This window comes from Saccoglossus kowalevskii, chromosome 22 (assembly GCF_978046115.1).
Source record: "Saccoglossus kowalevskii chromosome 22, keSacKowa6.1, whole genome shotgun sequence".
Classification (NCBI taxonomy): Eukaryota; Metazoa; Hemichordata; class Enteropneusta; family Harrimaniidae; genus Saccoglossus; species Saccoglossus kowalevskii.
Genome location: NC_140662.1, coordinates 31094790 through 31120357, shown reverse-complemented (window position 1 = coordinate 31120357; position 25568 = coordinate 31094790). Strand labels below are relative to the sequence as shown.

At 33.4% G+C, this 25568-nt stretch overlaps 1 protein-coding gene across 4 annotated transcripts in view; it reads right to left on the bottom strand.

The window, feature by feature from the left end:
* The window catches only part of LOC102805388 (uncharacterized), a 156210-nt gene that overhangs the window by 128371 nt on the left and 2271 nt on the right, over positions 1-25568 (bottom strand). For 2 of the 4 annotated variants that reach the window (XM_085496191.1, XM_085496194.1), the window contains exons 2-3: positions 24277-24429; positions 15677-15748 (exon numbers count right to left, since the gene is read on the bottom strand). In XM_085496191.1, the coding sequence (XP_085352317.1) occupies positions 15677-15748; positions 24277-24427 (223 nt within the window). In that variant the 5' untranslated portion in view covers positions 24428-24429. The remainder of the gene's footprint in view (positions 1-15676; positions 15749-24276; positions 24430-25568) is intronic. The other 2 variants (XM_085496193.1, XM_085496195.1) reach the window with 1 other exon arrangement.

Sequence of the window (25568 nt, the reverse complement as noted above, 5' to 3'; positions counted from 1 at the left end):
TGAAAAGTAAATTATGCAAATTAGATAATTTTTATAGATGTATATAAACCTAAAACTAATTTGATCATTACATTGTGTTAGAGTACATATGTACCAAGATTCATTGAATTTAGATAAGTAATGTCAAAGACCATCTATGTACGAAGTTTCATTGAAATGTGATTAGAACTAAAAATTATGATTTATTATGCGAATTAGGTAATTAATATGCACTGATTTTAACCCAAAACTAATCTGGTCTATGCATTGTCCTAGAACATCTATGAACCAAGATTCATTGAAATGGGATAATTAGTAACTTGCGATATCATTGTAAAACCCAAAAATTAACTAATTATGCAAATTAGTTGATTAATATGCACAACATTTTTACTTAAAATAAATCAAGTCTCTGGATTGTTCTAGAGCATATATGTACCAAGTTTCATTGAAAAGTAATGAAGTAATAGTACTTGAAATATCAAAAGCTGAAAATTGATTAATTATGCAAATAAGGTAATTAATATTCCACATATCTGTCTGTGCATCGTCCTATGTATCTATGTAAGTTTCATTGAAATGTGATGATTAGTACCTGAGGATTCAGTGGAAAAGCAGAAAATTGAGTAATCATTATGCAAATTAGGTTAATTATGTGCATGGATTTTTACCCAAAACTATTCACATCTGTGCATTAATCCAGAGCAACTATGTACCAAGTTTCATCAAAATCTAATGAATGGCTCTTTAAATATCAGTGGAACAGTCAAAGAACAGCTAGAAATTGGCTAATTATCATGCAAATCAGGTAATTAATATGCAATGATTTCAACCAAAACCTAATCAAATCTGCGCAGGGTAACTGCAAAGACTTCTGTTTTGTGCTTCGCACATGGGAGTCAAAAACTAAGGATCAGTAGTCACAATTTTGTTGAAATCAGTCACATGATGGGAACCATACAAAATTGTGATGCACAATGCACACTATCTTGGGAAATAACACATCAAATCTTTAGCAAGTCCATCACTAAGCTTAGCTTCTCGAGATGGTTACATCCCTGACTAAGTTTTCGTCTTTTACTGTAATCCCTGAGGTTCACCTCACAAACTGGATTTCAATAGAACCTGGACTCAACCCAGCAACCATCCTTTTCTACTTGCAAGTGATTTAATATACAACAACGGTATATAGCCTATATGTGACTAATGTTGGATACAGTATATAACTAATGTTGGATACAGTATGTTGATAATGTTGGATACACTATGTTGCTAATGTTGGATACACTATGCGTGTAATGTTGGATACAGTATGTGACTAATGTTGGATACAGTATGTTGATAATGTTGGATACAGTATGTTGATAATGTTGGATACAGTATATAAGAAATATTGGATACAGTATATAACTAATGTTGATACAGTATGTTGATAATGTTGGATACAGTATGTTGATAATGTTGGATACAGTATGTGTGTAATGTTGGATACAGTATGTGAGCAATGATGAATACAGTATGTGAATAATTTTGGATACAGTATGTGAGTAATGATGGATACAGAAAGTGAGTAATGCTGGATACAGTGTGTGTGTAATGTTGGATATATTATGTGAGTAACATTGGATATGGTATGTGATGTCAGTAATGATGGATATCAAAAGTGTGTAATGATGGATGCAGTATGTGAGTAATGATGGATACAGTATGTGAGTAATAATGGATACAGTATGTGAGTAATGCTGGATACAGTATGTGGCTAATGTTGGATACATTATGCGTGTAATGTTGGATACATTATGTGAGTAATGTTGGATACAGTATGTGAGTAATGTTGGATACAGTATGTGAGTAATGCTGGATACAGTATGTGGCTAATGTTGGATACATTATGCGTGTAATGTTGGATACATTATGTGAGTAATGTTGGATACAGTATGTGAGTAATGTTGGATACAGTATGTGAGTAATAATGGATACAGTATGTGAGTAATGATGGATACAGTATGTGAGTAATGATGGATATAGTATGTGACTAATGTTGGATATAGTAGGTGAGTAACAATGAATACAGTATGTGAATAATTTTGGATACAGTATGTGAGTAATGATGGATACAGAAAGTGAGTAATGCTGGATACAGTGTGTGTGTAATGTTGGATACATTATGTGAGTAATGTTGGATACAGTATGTGAGTAATGATGGATATATTATGTGAGTAATGTTGGATACAGTATGTGAGTAATGTTGGATACAGTATGTGAGTAATAATGGATACAGTATATGAGTAATGATGGATACAGTATGTGAATAATGATGGATATAGTATGTGACTAATGTTGGATATAGTAGGTTAGTAACAATGAATACAGTATGTGAATAACTTTGGATACAGTATGTGAGTAATGATGGATACAGAAAGTGAGTAATGCTGGATACAGTATGTGAGTGATGCTGGATACAGTATGTGAGTAATGCTGGATACAGTATGTGAGTAATGTTGATACAGTAGGTGAGTAATGATGGATACAGTACGTGAGTAATGATGGATACAGTATGTGAGAAATGATGGATACAGTATGTGAGAAATGATGGATACAGTAGGTGAGTAATGATGGATATAGTATGTGACTAATGTTGGATACAGTATGTGAGTAATGCTGGATAGTCTAATATGAGTAATGTTGTATACAGTATGTAAGAAATATTGGATACAGTATGTAACTAATGTTGTATACAGTATGTGAGTAATATTGGATACAGTAGGTGAGTAATGATGGATACAGTAGGTGGGTAATGATGGATACAGTACGTGAGTAATGATGGATACAGTATGTGAGAAATGATGGATACAGTAGGTGAGTAATGATGGATATAGTATGTGACTAATGTTGGATACAGTATGTGAGTAATGCTGGATAGTCTAATATGAGTAATGTTGTATACAGTATGTAAGAAATATTGGATACAGTATGTAACTAATGTTGTATACAGTATGTGAGTAATGTTGGATACAGTATGTGAGTAATGTTGGATACAGTATGTGAGTAATGCTGGATACAGTATGTGAGTAATGCTGGATACAGTATGTGAGTAATGTTGTATACAGTATGTGAGTAATGTTCGATACAGTATATGAGAAATGTTGGACACAGTATGTAACTAATGTTGGACACAGTATGTGACTAATGTTGGATACAGTATGTTGATAATGTTGGATACAGTATGTGTGTAATGTTGGATACAGTATGTGAGCAATGATGGATACATTATGTGAGTAACATTGGATATGGTATGTGATGTCAGTAATGATGGATATCAAAAGTGTGTAATGATGGATGCAGTATGTGAGTAATGATGGATACGGTGTGTGAGTAATGCTGGATAAAGTATGTGAGTAATGCTGGATACAGTATGTGAGTAATGTTGATACAGTAGGTGAGTAATGATGGATACAGTAGGTGAGTAATGATGGATACAGTATGTGAGTAATGTTGGATACAGTATGTGAGTAATGTTGGATACAGTATGTGAGTAATGCTGGATAAAGTATGTGAGTAATGTTGATACAGTAGGTGAGTAATGATGGATACAGTAGGTGAGTAATGATGGATACAGTATGTGAGAAATGCTGGATACAGTATGTGAGAAATGATGGATACATTATGTGAGTAAAGTTGGATACAGTATGTGAGTAATGATGGATACATTATGTGAGTAATGTTGGATAGAGTATGTGAGCAATGTCGGATACAGTATGTGAGTAATAATGGATACAGTATGTGAGTAATGATGGATACAGTATGTGAGTAATGATGGATACAGTATGTGAGTAGTGATGGATATAGTATGTGACTAATGTTGGATATAGTAGGTTAGTAACAATGAATACAGTATGTGAATAATTTTGGATACAGTATGTGAGTAATGATAGATACAGAAAGTGAGTAATGCTGGATACAGTATGTGAGTAATGCTGGATACAGTATGTGAGTAATGCTGGATACTGTATGTGAGTAATGTTGATACAGTAGGTGAGTAATGATGGATACAGTACGTGAGTAATGATGGATACAGTATGTGAGAAATGATGGATACAGTAGGTGAGTAATGATGGATACAGTATGTGAGAAATGATAGATACAGTATGTGACTAATGTTGGATACAGTGTGTGAGTAATGCTGGATACAGTATGTAAGAAATATTGGATACAGTATGTAACTAATGTTGGATACAGTAAGTGAGTAATGTTGGATACAGTATGTGAGTAATGCTGGATACAGTATGTGAGTAATGCTGGATACAGTATGTGAGTAATGTTGTATACAGTATGTGACTAATGTTCGATACAGTATATGAGAAATGTTGGACACAGTATGTAACTAATGTTGGATACAGTATGTGACTAATGTTGGATACAGTATGTTGATAATGTTGGATACAGTATGTGTGTAATGTTGGATACAGTATGTGAGCAATGATGGATACATTATGTGAGTAACATTGGATATGGTATGTGATGTCAGTAATGATGGATATCAAAAGTGTGTAATGATGGATGCAGTATGTGAGTAATGATGGATACGGTATGTGAGTAATGCTGGATACAGTATGTGAGTAATGCTGGATACAGTATGTGAGTAATGTTGATACAGTAGGTGAGTAATGATGGATACAGTAGGTGAGTAATGATGGATACAGTATGTGAGAAATGATGGATACAGTAGGTGAGTAATGATAGATACAGTATGTGAGAAATGATGGATACAGTATGTGACTAATGTTGGATACAGTATATGCGTAATGTTGGATACGGTATGTAAGAAATATTGGATACAGTATGTAATTAATGTTGGATACAGTATGTGAGTAATGTTGGATACAGTATGTGAGTAATGTTGTATACAGTATGTGACTAATGTTCGATACAGTATATGAGAAATGTTGGACACAGTATGTAACTAATGTTGGATACAGTATGTTGATAATGTTGGATACAGTATGTTGAAAATGTTGGATACAGTATGCGTGTAATGTTGGATACAGTATGTGAGTAATGATGGATACATTATGTGAGTAACGTTGGATATGGTATGTGATGTCAGTAATGATGGATATCAAAAGTGAGTAATGATGGATACATTATATGAGTAATGATGGATGCAGTATGTGAGTAATGATGGATAAAGTATGTGAGTAATGCTGGATACAGTATGAGAGTAATGATGGATAAAGTACGCGAGTAATGATGGATACAGTATGTGAGTAATGATGGATACAGTATGTGAGTAATGATGGATACAGTATATGAGTAATGCTGGATACAGTATGTGAGTAATAATGAATACAGTATGTGAGTAATAATGGATACAGTATGTGAGTAATGATGCATATAGTATGTGACTAATGTTGGATACAGTATGTAAGAAATATTGGATACAGTATGTTGATAATGTTGGATACAGTATGTTGATAATGTTGGATACAGTATGTAACTAATGTTGGATACAGTATGTTGATAATGTTGGATACACTATGTTGCTAATGTTGGATACACTATGTGTGTAATGTTGGATACAGTATGTGAGTAATGATGGATACATTATGTGAGTAATGTTGGATACAGTATGTGAGTAATAATGGATACAGTATGTGAGTAATAATGGATACAGTATGTGAGTAATGATGGATACAGTATGTGAGTAATGCTGGATACAGATGTGACTAATGTTTTATACAGTATGTGAGTAATGTTGGATACAGTATGCGAGTAATGTTGGATACAGTATGTGAGTAATGATGAATACATTATGTGAGTAATGTTGGATACAGTATGTGAGTAATGCTGGATAGTCTAATATGAGTAATGTTGTATACAGTATGTAAGAAATATTGGATACAGTATGTAACTAATGTTGTATACAGTATGTGAGTAATGTTGGATACAGTATGTGAGTAATGTTGGATACAGTATGTGAGTAATGCTGGATACAGTATGTGAGTAATGCTGGATACAGTATGTGAGTAATGTTGTATACAGTATGTGAGTAATGTTCGATACAGTATATGAGAAATGTTGGACACAGTATGTAACTAATGTTGGATACAGTATGTGACTAATGTTGGATACAGTATGTTGATAATGTTGAATACAGTATGTGTGTAATGTTGGATACAGTATGTGAGCAATGATGGATACATTATGTGAGTAACATTGGATATGGTATGTGATGTCAGTAATGATGGATATCAAAAGTGTGTAATGATGGATGCAGTATGTGAGTAATGATGGATACGGTGTGTGAGTAATGCTGGATAAAGTATGTGAGTAATGCTGGATACAGTATGTGAGTAATGTTGATACAGTAGGTGAGTAATGATGGATACAGTAGGTGAGTAATGATGGATACAGTATGTGAGTAATGTTGGATACAGTATGTGAGTAATGTTGGATACAGTATGTGAGTAATGCTGGATAAAGTATGTGAGTAATGCTGGATACAGTATGTGAGTAATGTTGATACAGTAGGTGAGTAATGATGGATACAGTAGGTGAGTAATGATGGATACAGTATGTGAGAAATGCTGGATACAGTATGTGAGAAATGATGGATACATTATGTGAGTAAAGTTGGATACAGTATGTGAGTAATGATGGATACATTATGTGAGTAATGTTGGATACAGTATGTGAGTAATGTCGGTTACAGTATGTGAGTAATAATGGATACAGTATGTCAGTAATGATGGATACAGTATGTGAGTAATGATGGATACAGTATGTGAGTAGTGATGGATATAGTATGTGACTAATTTTGGATATAGTAGGTTAGTAACAATGAATACAGTATGTGAATAATTTTGGATACAGTATGTGAGTAATGATAGATACAGAAAGTGAGTAATGCTGGATACAGTATGTGAGTAATGCTGGATACAGTATGTGAGTAATGCTGGATACTGTATGTGAGTAATGTTGATACAGTAGGTGAGTAATGATGGATACAGTACGTGAGTAATGATGGATACAGTATGTGAGAAATGATGGATACAGTAGGTGAGTAATGATGGATACAGTATGTGAGAAATGATAGATATAGTATGTGACTAATGTTGGATACAGTGTGTGAGTAATGCTGGATACAGTATGTAAGAAATATTGGATACAGTATGTAACTAATGTTGGATACAGTAAGTGAGTAATGTTGGATACAGTATGTGAGTAATGCTGGATACAGCATGTGAGTAATGCTGGATACAGTATGTGAGTAATGTTGTATACAGTATGTGACTAATGTTCGATACAGTACATGAGAAATGTTGGACACAGTATGTAACTAATGTTGGATACAGTATGTGACTAATGTTGGATACAGTATGTTGATAATGTTGGATTCAGTATGTGTGTATGTTGGATACAGTATGTGAGCAATGATGGATACATTATGTGAGTAACATTGGATATGGTATGTGATGTCAGTAATGATGGGTATCAAAAGTGTGTAATGATGGATGCAGTATGTGAGTAATGATGGATACGGTATGTGAGTAATGCTGGATACAGTATGTGAGTAATGCTGGATACAGTATGTGAGTAATGTTGATACAGTAGGTGAGTAATGATGGATACAGTAGGTGAGTAATGATGGATACATTATGTGAGTAACGTTGGATATGGTATGTGATGTCAGTAATGATGGATATCAAAAGTGAGTAATGATGGATACAGTGTGTGTGTAATGTTGGATACATTATGTGAGTAATGTTGGATACAGTATGTTGATAATGTTGGATTCAGTATGTGTGTATGTTGGATACAGTATGTGAGCAATGATGGATACATTATGTGAGTAACATTGGATATGGTATGTGATGTCAGTAATGATGGGTATCAAAAGTGTGTAATGATGGATGCAGTATGTGAGTAATGATGGATACGGTATGTGAGTAATGCTGGATACAGTATGTGAGTAATGCTGGATACAGTATGTGAGTAATGTTGATACAGTAGGTGAGTAATGATGGATACAGTAGGTGAGTAATGATGGATACATTATGTGAGTAACGTTGGATATGGTATGTGATGTCAGTAATGATGGATATCAAAAGTGAGTAATGATGGATACAGTGTGTGTGTAATGTTGGATACATTATGTGAGTAATGTTGGATACAGTATGTGAGTAATGATGGATATATTATGTGAGTAATGTTGGATACAGTATGTGAGTAATGTTGGATACAGTATGTGAGTAATAATGGATACAGTATATGAGTAATGATGGATACAGTATGTGAATAATGATGGATATAGTATGTGACTAATGTTGGATATAGTAGGTTAGTAACAATGAATACAGTATGTGAATAACTTTGGATACAGTATGTGAGTAATGATGGATACAGAAAGTGAGTAATGCTGGATACAGTATGTGAGTGATGCTGGATACAGTATGTGAGTAATGCTGGATACAGTATGTGAGTAATGTTGATACAGTAGGTGAGTAATGATGGATACAGTACGTGAGTAATGATGGATACAGTATGTGAGAAATGATGGATACAGTATGTGAGAAATGATGGATACAGTAGGTGAGTAATGATGGATATAGTATGTGACTAATGTTGGATACAGTATGTGAGTAATGCTGGATAGTCTAATATGAGTAATGTTGTATACAGTATGTAAGAAATATTGGATACAGTATGTAACTAATGTTGTATACAGTATGTGAGTAATGTTGGATACAGTAGGTGAGTAATGATGGATACAGTAGGTGGGTAATGATGGATACAGTACGTGAGTAATGATGGATACAGTATGTGAGAAATGATGGATACAGTAGGTGAGTAATGATGGATATAGTATGTGACTAATGTTGGATACAGTATGTGAGTAATGCTGGATAGTCTAATATGAGTAATGTTGTATACAGTATGTAAGAAATATTGGATACAGTATGTAACTAATGTTGTATACAGTATGTGAGTAATGTTGGATACAGTATGTGAGTAATGTTGGATACAGTATGTGAGTAATGCTGGATACAGTATGTGAGTAATGCTGGATACAGTATGTGAGTAATGTTGTATACAGTATGTGAGTAATGTTCGATACAGTATATGAGAAATGTTGGACACAGTATGTAACTAATGTTGGACACAGTATGTGACTAATGTTGGATACAGTATGTTGATAATGTTGGATACAGTATGTGTGTAATGTTGGATACAGTATGTGAGCAATGATGGATACATTATGTGAGTAACATTGGATATGGTATGTGATGTCAGTAATGATGGATATCAAAAGTGTGTAATGATGGATGCAGTATGTGAGTAATGATGGATACGGTGTGTGAGTAATGCTGGATAAAGTATGTGAGTAATGCTGGATACAGTATGTGAGTAATGTTGATACAGTAGGTGAGTAATGATGGATACAGTAGGTGAGTAATGATGGATACAGTATGTGAGTAATGTTGGATACAGTATGTGAGTAATGTTGGATACAGTATGTGAGTAATGCTGGATAAAGTATGTGAGTAATGTTGATACAGTAGGTGAGTAATGATGGATACAGTAGGTGAGTAATGATGGATACAGTATGTGAGAAATGCTGGATACAGTATGTGAGAAATGATGGATACATTATGTGAGTAAAGTTGGATACAGTATGTGAGTAATGATGGATACATTATGTGAGTAATGTTGGATAGAGTATGTGAGCAATGTCGGATACAGTATGTGAGTAATAATGGATACAGTATGTGAGTAATGATGGATACAGTATGTGAGTAATGATGGATACAGTATGTGAGTAGTGATGGATATAGTATGTGACTAATGTTGGATATAGTAGGTTAGTAACAATGAATACAGTATGTGAATAATTTTGGATACAGTATGTGAGTAATGATAGATACAGAAAGTGAGTAATGCTGGATACAGTATGTGAGTAATGCTGGATACAGTATGTGAGTAATGCTGGATACTGTATGTGAGTAATGTTGATACAGTAGGTGAGTAATGATGGATACAGTACGTGAGTAATGATGGATACAGTATGTGAGAAATGATGGATACAGTAGGTGAGTAATGATGGATACAGTATGTGAGAAATGATAGATACAGTATGTGACTAATGTTGGATACAGTGTGTGAGTAATGCTGGATACAGTATGTAAGAAATATTGGATACAGTATGTAACTAATGTTGGATACAGTAAGTGAGTAATGTTGGATACAGTATGTGAGTAATGCTGGATACAGTATGTGAGTAATGCTGGATACAGTATGTGAGTAATGGTGTATACAGTATGTGACTAATGTTCGATACAGTATATGAGAAATGTTGGACACAGTATGTAACTAATGTTGGATACAGTATGTGACTAATGTTGGATACAGTATGTTGATAATGTTGGATACAGTATGTGTGTAATGTTGGATACAGTATGTGAGCAATGATGGATACATTATGTGAGTAACATTGGATATGGTATGTGATGTCAGTAATGATGGATATCAAAAGTGTGTAATGATGGATGCAGTATGTGAGTAATGATGGATACGGTATGTGAGTAATGCTGGATACAGTATGTGAGTAATGCTGGATACAGTATGTGAGTAATGTTGATACAGTAGGTGAGTAATGATGGATACAGTAGGTGAGTAATGATGGATACAGTATGTGAGAAATGATGGATACAGTAGGTGAGTAATGATAGATACAGTATGTGAGAAATGATGGATACAGTATGTGACTAATGTTGGATACAGTATATGCGTAATGTTGGATACGGTATGTAAGAAATATTGGATACAGTATGTAATTAATGTTGGATACAGTATGTGAGTAATGTTGGATACAGTATGTGAGTAATGTTGTATACAGTATGTGACTAATGTTCGATACAGTATATGAGAAATGTTGGACACAGTATGTAACTAATGTTGGATACAGTATGTTGATAATGTTGGATACAGTATGTTGAAAATGTTGGATACAGTATGCGTGTAATGTTGGATACAGTATGTGAGTAATGATGGATACATTATGTGAGTAACGTTGGATATGGTATGTGATGTCAGTAATGATGGATATCAAAAGTGAGTAATGATGGATACATTATATGAGTAATGATGGATGCAGTATGTGAGTAATGATGGATAAAGTATGTGAGTAATGCTGGATACAGTATGAGAGTAATGATGGATAAAGTACGCGAGTAATGATGGATACAGTATGTGAGTAATGATGGATACAGTATGTGAGTAATGATGGATACAGTATATGAGTAATGCTGGATACAGTATGTGAGTAATAATGAATACAGTATGTGAGTAATAATGGATACAGTATGTGAGTAATGATGCATATAGTATGTGACTAATGTTGGATACAGTATGTAAGAAATATTGGATACAGTATGTTGATAATGTTGGATACAGTATGTTGATAATGTTGGATACAGTATGTAACTAATGTTGGATACAGTATGTTGATAATGTTGGATACACTATGTTGCTAATGTTGGATACACTATGTGTGTAATGTTGGATACAGTATGTGAGTAATGATGGATACATTATGTGAGTAATGTTGGATACAGTATGTGAGTAATAATGGATACAGTATGTGAGTAATAATGGATACAGTATGTGAGTAATGATGGATACAGTATGTGAGTAATGCTGGATACAGATGTGACTAATGTTTTATACAGTATGTGAGTAATGTTGGATACAGTATGCGAGTAATGTTGGCAACAGTATGTGAGTAATGATGAATACATTATGTGAGTAATGTTGGATACAGTATGTGAGTAATGCTGGATAGTCTAATATGAGTAATGTTGTATACAGTATGTAAGAAATATTGGATACAGTATGTAACTAATGTTGTATACAGTATGTGAGTAATGTTGGATACAGTATGTGAGTAATGTTGGATACAGTATGTGAGTAATGCTGGATACAGTATGTGAGTAATGCTGGATACAGTATGTGAGTAATGTTGTATACAGTATGTGAGTAATGTTCGATACAGTATATGAGAAATGTTGGACACAGTATGTAACTAATGTTGGATACAGTATGTGACTAATGTTGGATACAGTATGTTGATAATGTTGGATACAGTATGTGTGTAATGTTGGATACAGTATGTGAGCAATGATGGATACATTATGTGAGTAACATTGGATATGGTATGTGATGTCAGTAATGATGGATATCAAAAGTGTGTAATGATGGATGCAGTATGTGAGTAATGATGGATACGGTGTGTGAGTAATGCTGGATAAAGTATGTGAGTAATGCTGGATACAGTATGTGAGTAATGTTGATACAGTAGGTGAGTAATGATGGATACAGTAGGTGAGTAATGATGGATACAGTATGTGAGTAATGTTGGATACAGTATGTGAGTAATGTTGGATACAGTATGTGAGTAATGCTGGATAAAGTATGTGAGTAATGCTGGATACAGTATGTGAGTAATGTTGATACAGTAGGTGAGTAATGATGGATACAGTAGGTGAGTAATGATGGATACAGTATGTGAGAAATGCTGGATACAGTATGTGAGAAATGATGGATACATTATGTGAGTAAAGTTGGATACAGTATGTGAGTAATGATGGATACATTATGTGAGTAATGTTGGATACAGTATGTGAGTAATGTCGGTTACAGTATGTGAGTAATAATGGATACAGTATGTCAGTAATGATGGATACAGTATGTGAGTAATGATGGATACAGTATGTGAGTAGTGATGGATATAGTATGTGACTAATTTTGGATATAGTAGGTTAGTAACAATGAATACAGTATGTGAATAATTTTGGATACAGTATGTGAGTAATGATAGATACAGAAAGTGAGTAATGCTGGATACAGTATGTGAGTAATGCTGGATACAGTATGTGAGTAATGCTGGATACTGTATGTGAGTAATGTTGATACAGTAGGTGAGTAATGATGGATACAGTACGTGAGTAATGATGGATACAGTATGTGAGAAATGATGGATACAGTAGGTGAGTAATGATGGATACAGTATGTGAGAAATGATAGATATAGTATGTGACTAATGTTGGATACAGTGTGTGAGTAATGCTGGATACAGTATGTAAGAAATATTGGATACAGTATGTAACTAATGTTGGATACAGTAAGTGAGTAATGTTGGATACAGTATGTGAGTAATGCTGGATACAGCATGTGAGTAATGCTGGATACAGTATGTGAGTAATGTTGTATACAGTATGTGACTAATGTTCGATACAGTACATGAGAAATGTTGGACACAGTATGTAACTAATGTTGGATACAGTATGTGACTAATGTTGGATACAGTATGTTGATAATGTTGGATTCAGTATGTGTGTATGTTGGATACAGTATGTGAGCAATGATGGATACATTATGTGAGTAACATTGGATATGGTATGTGATGTCAGTAATGATGGGTATCAAAAGTGTGTAATGATGGATGCAGTATGTGAGTAATGATGGATACGGTATGTGAGTAATGCTGGATACAGTATGTGAGTAATGCTGGATACAGTATGTGAGTAATGTTGATACAGTAGGTGAGTAATGATGGATACAGTAGGTGAGTAATGATGGATACATTATGTGAGTAACGTTGGATATGGTATGTGATGTCAGTAATGATGGATATCAAAAGTGAGTAATGATGGATACATTATATGAGTAATGATGGATGCAGTATGTGAGTAATGATGGATAAAGTATGTGAGTAATGCTGGATACAGTATGAGAGTAATGATGGATAAAGTACACGAGTAATGATGGATACAGTATGTGAGTAATGATGGATACAGTATGTGAGTAATGATGGATACAGTATGTGAGTAATGATGGATATAGTATGTGAGTAATGATGGATACAGTATATGAGTAATGCTGGATACAGTATGTGAGTAATAATGAATACAGTATGTGAGTAATAATGGATACAGTATGTGAGTAATGATGGATATAGTATGTGACTAATGTTGGATACAGTATGTAAGAAATATTGGATACAGTATGTTGATAATGTTGGATACAGTATGTTGATAATGTTGGATACAGTATGTAACTAATGTTGGATACAGTATGTTGATAATGTTGGATACACTATGTTGCTAATGTTGGATACACTATGCGTGTAATGTTGGATACAGTATGTGAGTAATGATGGATACATTATGTGAGTAATGTTGGATACAGTATGTGAGTAATAATGGATACAGTATGTGAGTAATAATGGATACAGTATGTGAGTAATGATGGATACAGTATGTGAGTAATGCTGGATACAGATGTGACTAATGTTTTATACAGTATGTGAGTAATGTTGGATACAGTATGCGAGTAATGTTGGATACAGTATGTGAGTAATGATGAATACATTATGTGAGTAATGTTGGATACAGTATGTGAGTAATGTTGGATACAGTATGTAAGTAATAATGGATACAGTATGTGAGTAATGATGGATACAGTATATGAGTAATGATGAATACAGTTTGTGAGTAATGATGTATATAGTTTGTGACTAATGTTGGATATAGTAGGTGAGTAACAATGAATACAGTATGTGAATAATTTTGGATACAGTATGTAACTAATGTTGGATACAGTATGTAACTAATGTTGGATACAGTATGTGACTAATGTTGGATACAGTATATATTATGTTGAATACAGTATGTGAGTAATGTTGGATACAGTATGTTGATAATGTTGGATACAGTATGTGACTAATGTTGGATACAGTATGTGACTAATGTTGGATACAGTATGTTGATAATGTTGGAAACAGTATGTTGATAATGTTGGATACAGTATGCGTGTAGTATAGTATTGATGGATACATTATGTGAGTAACGTTGGATATGGTATGTGATGTCAGTAATGATGGATATCAAAAGTGAGTAATGATGGATGCAGTATGTGAGTAATGATGGATACAGTATGTGAGTAATAATGGATACAGTATGTGAGTAATACTGGATACAGTATGTGGCTAATGTTGGATACAGTATGCGTGTAATGTTGGATACATTATGTGAGTAATGTTGGATACATTATGTGAGTAATGATGGATACAGTATGTGAGTAATGTTGTATACAGTATGTGAGTAATAATGAATACAGTATGTGAGTAATGTTGTATACAGTATGTGAGTAATAATGAATACAGTATGTGAGTAATAATGGATACAGTATGCGAGTAATGATGGATATAGTATGTGACTAATGTTGGATATAGTAGGTGAGTAACAATGAATACAGTATGTGAATAATTTTGGATACAGTATGTGAGTAATGATGGATACAGAAAGTGAGTAATGCTGGATACAGTGAGTGTGTGTGTAATGTTGGATACATTATGTGAGTAATGTTGGATACAGTATGTGAGTAATGATGGATACAGTATGTGAGTAATGTTGGATACAGTAGGTGAGTAACAAAGAATACAGTATGTGAATAATTTTGGATACAGTATGTGAGTAATGCTGGATACAGTATGTGAGTAATGTTGATACAGTAGGTGAGTAACTATGGATACAGTATGTAAATAATGTTGGACACAGTATGTGAATAATGTTGGGTACAGTAATGTTGGATATGGTAAGTAACTATAGTTGGATACAACAAGGTTACTCAGTCTTACCTCTAAGTCTACCAATATACTGTCGTGGCAAGGGAAGAATGTCAGGCCCTTCATCGTCCAGATCAGAATCTCCTAATATACATAAAGTCAGTGTCAAATTACCAGGAAATGAAAAGAGTCTGATAATGTGTCATTCACATGTTTGTTCATTTCTTTCAGTTTGTTAATTCATTAATTTACTTTTTCCATCAGTTATTACTCAGATTAATCATTAAGTAATTACATCAGAAGTAAGACTGATGCAATTACAGACAAACAGAAATTCATAGATTACAACACTAAACAAAAATTTCAAACTCACTCATGCTTGAGTTGGAGAATTGACAATTAGAGAATTGAAAATATCAACACAAAATGAACAAATCTGAGAGTGGTCCACATGTAGTACCCATATATATACCGTATTTATCCGGGTAAGCGCCCATGCCTGGGCAAACGCCCACCCCCCAATTTTGATACAATAAAGAGATTAAGGTCATGTCCGGGCATACGCCCAGGGAGTCTTTTTCTACACTTGTAATAAAAAAGAATTAAACAAGCAGCCTATCGGCTGAGATAGCTCTGCTGTTAGCAATGCACATTTCAATCAAAGAACAGAAGATATCATAGGAAAATGAACAATATGTATAGTATCAAAGCAACCTGACCTGTTTTCAACAAGAATTCAAAAATATCACTTTTCACCAAAGTGACAAAAATAATCATCAAAGTTTTTAACAATAAGTCGAAAATATCAGTTAGCAAAAATTGCAAAAATATTCATCAATTCCAACAGATCGTACTTCGACATTGATATTTCACTTCCGCATTGCGTTACCGGAAAGTCTTCGGAAATTTCCGAAGAATTGCCTCGATACAACACAGCATTCTGATTGGTTAATAACCAACTTGACCCATTAGGTCAAAGGACGCTGCTGCAAGTCAAATCTGCAAATGCATCATGGCGGAAATTGATTTTCATCGTGAGTTTGCGTACGGTCCAACACCTTCGTCAGTGGAGATAATGATGAGAATTTTGACTGTGTTCCAACAGACTAATATTTTTAATCTCGTAAATTTGGGTGGTACATAATTAATATTGTAATAAAATGTGCATATTTTTTGTGATCATTTCTGTTTCTTCATTGTAAAAATCAATGACGAGGTAACTAATTTCGTAATTTGATTTTCCCTCAAAGATTATTTTTATTTGCACTTTTTTTCGAGAGGGGTGCTCGGGTAAGCGCCCACCCCTAAAAATCTTGATTTTCTGAGTTGAGGCCCCTGGGCGCTAACACGGCCGAGCACGGCAGATGCTGAATGTTTCAGTTTGTGGGAATGGTTCTTCTTTCAGAATTAATATCGAGCAATAACAATTGCAATGTTATAGTGTAATAACTGGGCAATTAAAATGATATGCAGTTGCTAACAATAATGACTCATTGTGAAACTTTGTTTTAATTTACAAGTGTATCCATGTTTACAAGGCTTTCAAGTTCAGTCTCACAATATGTCGCACAGAAAAATAATCACAAAGATGAAAATAATTTCTTTATTCAATCAATAATTAGTTATTATTGAGTCATCTAAATAATATGCAATTCTGCAGACTTGGTGATAAGTATCAGATGTAGTTGTTGCTAAGGTTATGTATACCACTTCTGGTGAATTGTCGTACAATACAAATACTGTAATATAATGTATGGGATGTAAATGTCACTAACTGCTGGTATTTAAATGATTACCACTTCACTTAGAATTGGTTAGTTTTAGTATAGTACAGAGATATTCAAACTATAACGTTATATGTGATAGCATTGGATGTTTTGTTTTAGTATAGTACAGAGATATTCAAACTGTAACGTTATATGTGATAGCATTGGATGTTTTGTTTTAGTATAGTACAGAGATATTCAAACTGTAACGTTATATGTGATAGCATTGGATGTTTTGTTTTAGTATAGTACAGAGATATTCAAACTGTAACGTTATATGTGATAGCATTGGATGTTTTGTTTTAGTATAGTACAGAGATATTCAAACTATAACGTTATATGTGATAGCATTGGATGTTTTGTTTTAGTATAGTACAGAGATATTCAAACTATAACGTTATATGTGATAGCATTGGATGTTTTGTTTTAGTATAGTACAGAGATATTCAAACTGTAACGTTATATGTGATAGCATTGGATGTTTTGTTTTAGTATAGTACAGAGATATTCAAACTGTAACGTTATATGTGATAGCATTGGATGTTTTGTTTTAGTATAGTACAGAGATATTCAAACTGTAACGTTATATGTGATAGCATTGGATGTTTTGTTTTAGTATAGTACAGAGATATTCAAACTGTAACGTTATATGTGATAGCATTGGATGTTTTGTTTTAGTATAGTACAGAGATATTCAAACTGTAACGTTATATGTGATAGCATTGGATGTTTTGTTTTAGTATAGTACAGAGATATTCAAACTGTAACGTTATATGTGATAGCATTGGATGTTTTGTTTTAGTATAGTACAGAGATATTCAAACTGTAACGTTATATGTGATAGCATTGGATGTTTTGTTTTAGTATAGTACAGAGATATTCAAACTGTAACGTTATATGTGATAGCATTGGATGTTTTGTTTTAGTATAGTACAGAGATATTCAAACTGTAACGTTATATGTGATAGCATTGGATGTTTTGTTTTAGTATAGTACAGAGATATTCAAACTGTAACGTTATATGTGATAGCATTGGATGTTTTGTTTTAGTATAGTACAGAGATATTCAAACTGTAACGTTATATGTGATAGCATTGGATGTTTTATTGCAAATTTCTGATATCGAATACAGATTGTTGTGTAACCAAATGCAGCCCAGTGTCATGAAAAAAAATGCTGAGAGAAATATTCTCATACAAGGACAAAAGAAAAATCTTCCAGCTCCAAAAGAAAACAAAACAAAATCAATAAATAATTTAGGCATTTATCAAAAAAAAAGTTCCGGTCAAAATAAACGAACAACTTCTGATTAATGGATATGGAGCACAGGCATTTGAATCGATGAATTTGACTTTAAACGGAAGAATATATTACACAATTTGAATTCATTGATTCAAGTGCCTGTGATTCTGAGTACCATGATCGTAATAAGACCACACAGTCGCTACTTTTACAAATACTAACTCATTACGAAAAATACTACACAGAAAATTACTAAATGCCTTATTTTAGCTATTTTGTACATGTAATTATTTACGAACCAAATAATCAAACATTGGTTACACTAGCTGCAGTTCTGTAGCTCTGGATTTAGTCTGATTCAGTCGTCTACTGGTAATTGCGAAACCAGACACCAGCAAAATCCAGAGCTACAGAACTGCAGCTATAGATATGGTAACTGACTATATCTCATACTGTAGCTATGGATATGGTAACTGACTATATCTCATACTGTAGCTATGGATATGGTAACTGACTATATCTCATACTGTAGCTATAGATATGGTAACTGACTATATCTCATACTGTAGCTATAGATATGGTAACTGACTATATCTCATACTGTAGCTATAGATATGGTAACTGACTATATCTCATACTGTAGCTATGGATATGGTAACTGACTATATCTCATACTGTAGCTATAGATATGGTAACTGACTATATCTCATACTGTAGCTATAGATATGGTAACTGACTATATCTCATACTGTAGCTATAGATATGGTAACTGACTATATCTCATACTGTAGCTATAGATATGGTAACTGACTATATCTCATACTGTAGCTATGGATATGGTAACTGACTATATCTCATACTGTAGCTATAGATATGGTAACTGACTATATCTCATACTGTAGCTATGGATATGGTAACTGACTATATCTCATACTGTAGCTATAGATATGGTAACTGACTATATCTCATACTGTAGCTATAGATATGGTAACTGACTATATCTCATACTGTAGCTATGGATATGGTAACTGACTATATCTCATACTGTAGCTATAGATATGGTAACTGACTATATCTCATACTGTAGCTATGGATATGGTAACTGACTATATCTCATACTGTAGCTATGGATATGGTAACTGACTATATCTCATACTGTAGCTATGGATATGGTAACTGACTATATCTCATACTGCAGCTATAGATATGGTAACTGACTATATCTCATACTGTAGCTATAGATATGGTAACTGACTATATCTCATACTGTAGCTATAGATATGGTAACTGACTATATCTCATACTGTAGCTATAGATATGGTAACTGACTATATCTCATACTGTAGCTATAGATATGGTAACTGACTATATCTCATACTGTAGCTATAGATATGGTAACTGACTATATCTCATACTGTAGCTATAGATATGGTAACTGACTATATCTCATACTGTAGCTATGGATATGGTAACTGACTATATCTCATACTGTAGCTATGGATATGGTAACTGACTATATCTCATACTGTAGCTATAGATATGGTAACTGACTATATCTCATACTGTAGCTATAGATATGGTAACTGACTATATCTCATACTGTAGCTATAGATATGGTAACTGACTATATCTCATACTGTAGCTATAGATATGGTAACTGACTATATCTCATACTGTAGCTATAGATATGGTAACTGACTATATCTCATACTGTAGCTATAGATATGGTAACTGACTATATCTCATACTGTAGCTATAGATATGGTAACTGACTATATCTCATACTGTAGCTATAGATATGGTAACTGACTATATCTCATACTGTAGCTATAGATATGGTAACTGACTATATCTCATACTGTAGCTATAGATATGGTAACTGACTATATCTCATACTGTAGCTATAGATATGGTAACTGACTATATCTCATACTGTAGCTATAGATATGGTAACTGACTATATCTCATACTGTAGCTATAGATATGGTAACTGACTATATCTCATACTGTAGCTATAGATATGGTAACTGACTATATCTCATACTGTAGCTATGGATATGGTAACTGACTATATCTCATACTGTAGCTATAGATATGGTAACTGACTATATCTCATACTGTAGCTATAGATATGGTAACTGACTATATCTCATACTGTAGCTATAGATATGGTAACTGACTATATCTCATACTGTAGCTATGGATATGGTAACTGACTATATCTCATACTGTAGCTATGGATATGGTAACTGACTATATCTCATACTGTAGCTATAGATATGGTAACTGACTATATCTCATACTGTAGCTATGGATATGGTAACTGACTATATCTCATACTGTAGCTATAGATATGGTAACTGACTATATCTCATACTGCAGCTATAGATATGGTAACTGACTATATCTCATACTGTAGCTATAGATATGGTAACTGACTATATCTCATACTGCAGCTATAGATATGGTAACTGACTATATCTCATACTGTAGCTATGGATATGGTAACTGACTATATCTCATACTGTAGCTATAGATATGGTAACTGACTATATCTCATACTGCAGCTATAGATATGGTAACTGACTATATCTCATACTGTAGCTATAGATATGGTAACTGACTATATCTCATACTGTAGCTATAGATATGGTAACTGACTATATCTCATACTGTAGCTATGGATATGGTAACTGACTATATCTCATACTGTAGCTATAGATATGGTAACTGACTATATCTCATACTGCAGCTATGGATATGGTAACTGACTATATCTCATACTGTAGCTATAGATATGGTAACTGACTATATCTCATACTGTAGCTATAGATATGGTAACTGACTATATCTCATACTGTAGCTATAGATATGGTAACTGACTATATCTCATACTGTAGCTATGGATATGGTAACTGACTATATCTCATACTGTAGCTATGGATATGGTAACTGACTATATCTCATACTGTAGCTATAGATATGGTAACTGACTATATCTCATACTGTAGCTATAGATATGGTAACTGACTATATCTCATACTGTAGCTATAGATATGGTAACTGACTATATCTCATACTGTAGCTATAGATATGGTAACTGACTATATCTCATACTGTAGCTATAGATATGGTAACTGACTATATCTCATACTGTAGCTATAGATATGGTAACTGACTATATCTCATACTGTAGCTATAGATATGGTAACTGACTATATCTCATACTGTAGCTCTAAAATCCAGGAATAATGTAATAGCTCTGAATAGGTTTGATAAAGAATTGAGCTATCAAATTCAAAACCAATATGAGCATGGATCACAAAACTTTACAAAGATGTAGCAAAAAATAGTTAATCTACTAACCAAAAATCATTGAAATCTTCAGGCTTTCGTAAACCCAATCGTGTAGCAAGTATACATTGTAGGTATATGGCGCACATGTGGTCTTATTTACCACAAACTTGATGTATTGGTGTTTGACCCGGTATGCACCATTGCAACATATTTCTTCACAAATGGCACAGACACAGAAACAGATATGAGGTAAAAGATGATGTCATCATACAATTAACATTTATTTATAAATTTATAAACAGAAGAAATAAGATAAGCACAACACACACACTTACCATTTGTATTAACACTTGTATTTACATTTTATATATATTCTATCCTTTGTATATTTAGGGAGGAAGGGGTTGGAATGGGTGCATCATCAACCTAATATATTGAATATAACATTCTTGTCTGTTGTTGAGATGTTCACAATTATTATAAGCAATTTTCAGGAACTCAATTTGAAAAATTGTTCTCCAGACGCCATGTACCATCAGAGGTAATGAAGATGAGACACAAATAAACAAGCATATGTTTTCCATTATGTCTTGTCTCTTAAACCAAATTTAAACAAAATCTGTAAAAGTATATCTACATAAGGGTTGTAAATATGCAAAAAAAAATGGCTGCCAGTCAGTGAAATATGTTTGAAATCTTGACACAAGCAGCATGTCTGCTGAGATACCTCCGCTGTTAGCAAGACACATTTCAATTAAAGAACTGAAGATATCATTAGAAAATGAACAATATGTATAGTATTAAAGCAATCGGACTTGCTATTTTTAGCAAGAAATCGAAAATATCACTTTTTACCAAAAATGACAAAAATATTCATCAAAATTAGAGAATTGAAGATATCATCATGAAATCAACAAATCTGAGAGGGGTTTACCTGAGGTATCTACATGTATATGTATAGTATCAAAGCAATCAGACTTGTGGTTTTAACAAGAAGTCGAAAATATCACTTTTTAACAAAAGTTACAAAAATATTCTCCAAAATTAGAATTTGTTCAAACAATGAACAAATCTGAGAGAGGTCCACATGTAGAACCTATACATGTATATGTAATATCAAAGCAATTGGACTTGCCATTTTTAACACGAAGTCAAAAATATCGCTTTTTACCAAAAATGGCAAAAAATGTTCACAAAATTAGAGAATTGAAGATGTCATCATGAGATACATATACACCAAGTATCAAAGCATTCAGGCTTGTAGTTTTTAAGAAGAAGTTGAAAAAGGAAAACATTGACACGGACGACGGACAATCACTCATATGATAAGCTTCGCTCGACAAAGTCGACAGCGAAGCTAAAAAGAAAGAAAGCGAGCAAATCTAACAGTTCCAGAGGAAATAATATTACATGTACTGAAATAATTTAAATGTCCCATATAGAATGATGTATTAACATGAATCATATAAAAGTTCCCAAAAAATAGTATAGTAATACTATATCTATATACTAGTATTTAAGCAAAATAAAATACTAGCCAGATTTACTACACTTATCTAATTGACATTTCTTCAAGAGCATAGTACTAACATCTGGTTCTCATTCTCAGCAACACAGACATCTTCATTCTGTCAACTTATTTCTATCAACATCTTATTTCAGCCAAATTATATCTTGAAAATTGCACATGCTAGTTACACCAAAATTGAACTTGGTTAACATTTCATAGTTATAAAACTCCCAAATTTGAAGATAAGTTATTTAAACCACAAGAAGATAATTTTAAGTGAAATTTAACCAATAATTTGAAAAATATACAGAAAATGCATACTAAAATGAAACATGGCCTAATGCCAAACTGGTTAATATAATATCCAAGTTTGAAAGTAATTGGATAGTACCAATAAAATGTATTTACAGTTGATACAATTTATTACATCAAGTACTGCAAAAACAACAGAAACCTACTGTATTTGCTTTATTAGTATCAAATAAAATGACAGTATACAATAAATGCAATTTTAGTTTGTGTGGGCTACAGACTTCTAATATAAGGGAAATATGGTCTTCTTTAAGAAAGAGCACTGAAACTCAGAGACAGCGCCACCACAGGCAATTCACGAATGAACATCATGTATATAAGTTTATGTGGTATAACTATAGATTATGTACAGTTAAAGCCTATACTACTCACTATACCGCCAAACTATAACTAGATTTTGTTCTCACCATTTATTGAGCATTTTGCCACAACTACATGTACAAGTGTATGAAGTATTTTCATGTTTTGAGAAGGATCATAAAACAGGTCAAGTGTATCACAAAAAACAATAGAAATATTGAAAACATGATTGGTTTCATACAAACCTAATAAATTAACAGATCCCTTCTCCAAATCTGGATCGCCTTCATATTCCTTAGGTAGTGGGGGTCGTTTAGGTCTTTTAACATCATCATCACCAACTAAAGGCTTCCCAGAAACTTCCTCACTGGATGAAGAAGACTTGTAACTTTCCATAACTATAACAAAGCAAGTAAAACATTCACAGACAACGTACCACCATTTAAAGTTGGTTGTCAAAAAAAAAAAAAACATCTTCATTTTATTAAGAAAGACAAATTGCATATAAATTTGTTTGTTGATAAAAAGTCAGACAATATAAAATGAAACATCTGCTTCAGCCAAATCTGTACATTTGCTACAAATATTGATTTCAAAGCGGGGGAGTTGTCACCTGCGCATGCGTCAGATGGCCATAGCGTGTCAATCGTCTACCCTTTGCGTTTTAAGCGTGTGTTGTTATCGTCGCTTAGGACTTAATTCCCGCGCGTGCGCAGGTTACAATTAAATACAAAAATAAATAAATTAAAAGCAAATAATACAGATTGACCAATCTGTAAGTGAATAAGTGTACGTTTGCAATTGCTAAATCACTTAAAGACTTGTACCCATATCACACCAATCATTATTAAAATATCTGAATTGGAATGAAAGCTGATGATTGTTATTAAAAAATTGTTATAAATATGTTTCAAAACTATGCTACAGCTTTCTGATTTTCACTGTATGACCAGAGTTTTTTAGCTCCGCTCTCGACTTTGTCGAGCGGAGCTTATCATATGAGTGATTGTCCGTCGTCGTCTGTCGTCCGTCGTTCGTCGTCCGTCGTCCGTGTCAATGTTTTACTTTTTCGACTTCTTCTTGAAAACTACAAGCCTGAATGCTTTGATACTTGGTGTATATGTACCTTGGGTAGACCTCTCTTAGGTTTGTTCATTTCATGTTGATATCTTCAATTCTCTAATTTTGGTGAATATTTTTGTCATTTTTGGTAAAAAGTGATATTTTCGACTTCTTGTTAAAAACCGCAAGTGCAATTGCTTTGATATTACATATATAGGTACTACATGTGGACCTCTCTCAGATTTGTTCATTTTGTAATGATATCTCTAATTCTCTAATTTTGGTGAATGTTTTTGTCATTTTTGGTAAAAAGTGATATTTTCGACTTCTTGTTAAAAACCGCAAGTGCAATTGCTTTGATATTACATATATAGGTACTACATGTGGACCTCTCTCAGATTTGTTCATTTTGTAATGATATCTTTAATTCTCTAATTTTGGTGAATATTTTTATCATTTTTGGTAAAAAGTGATA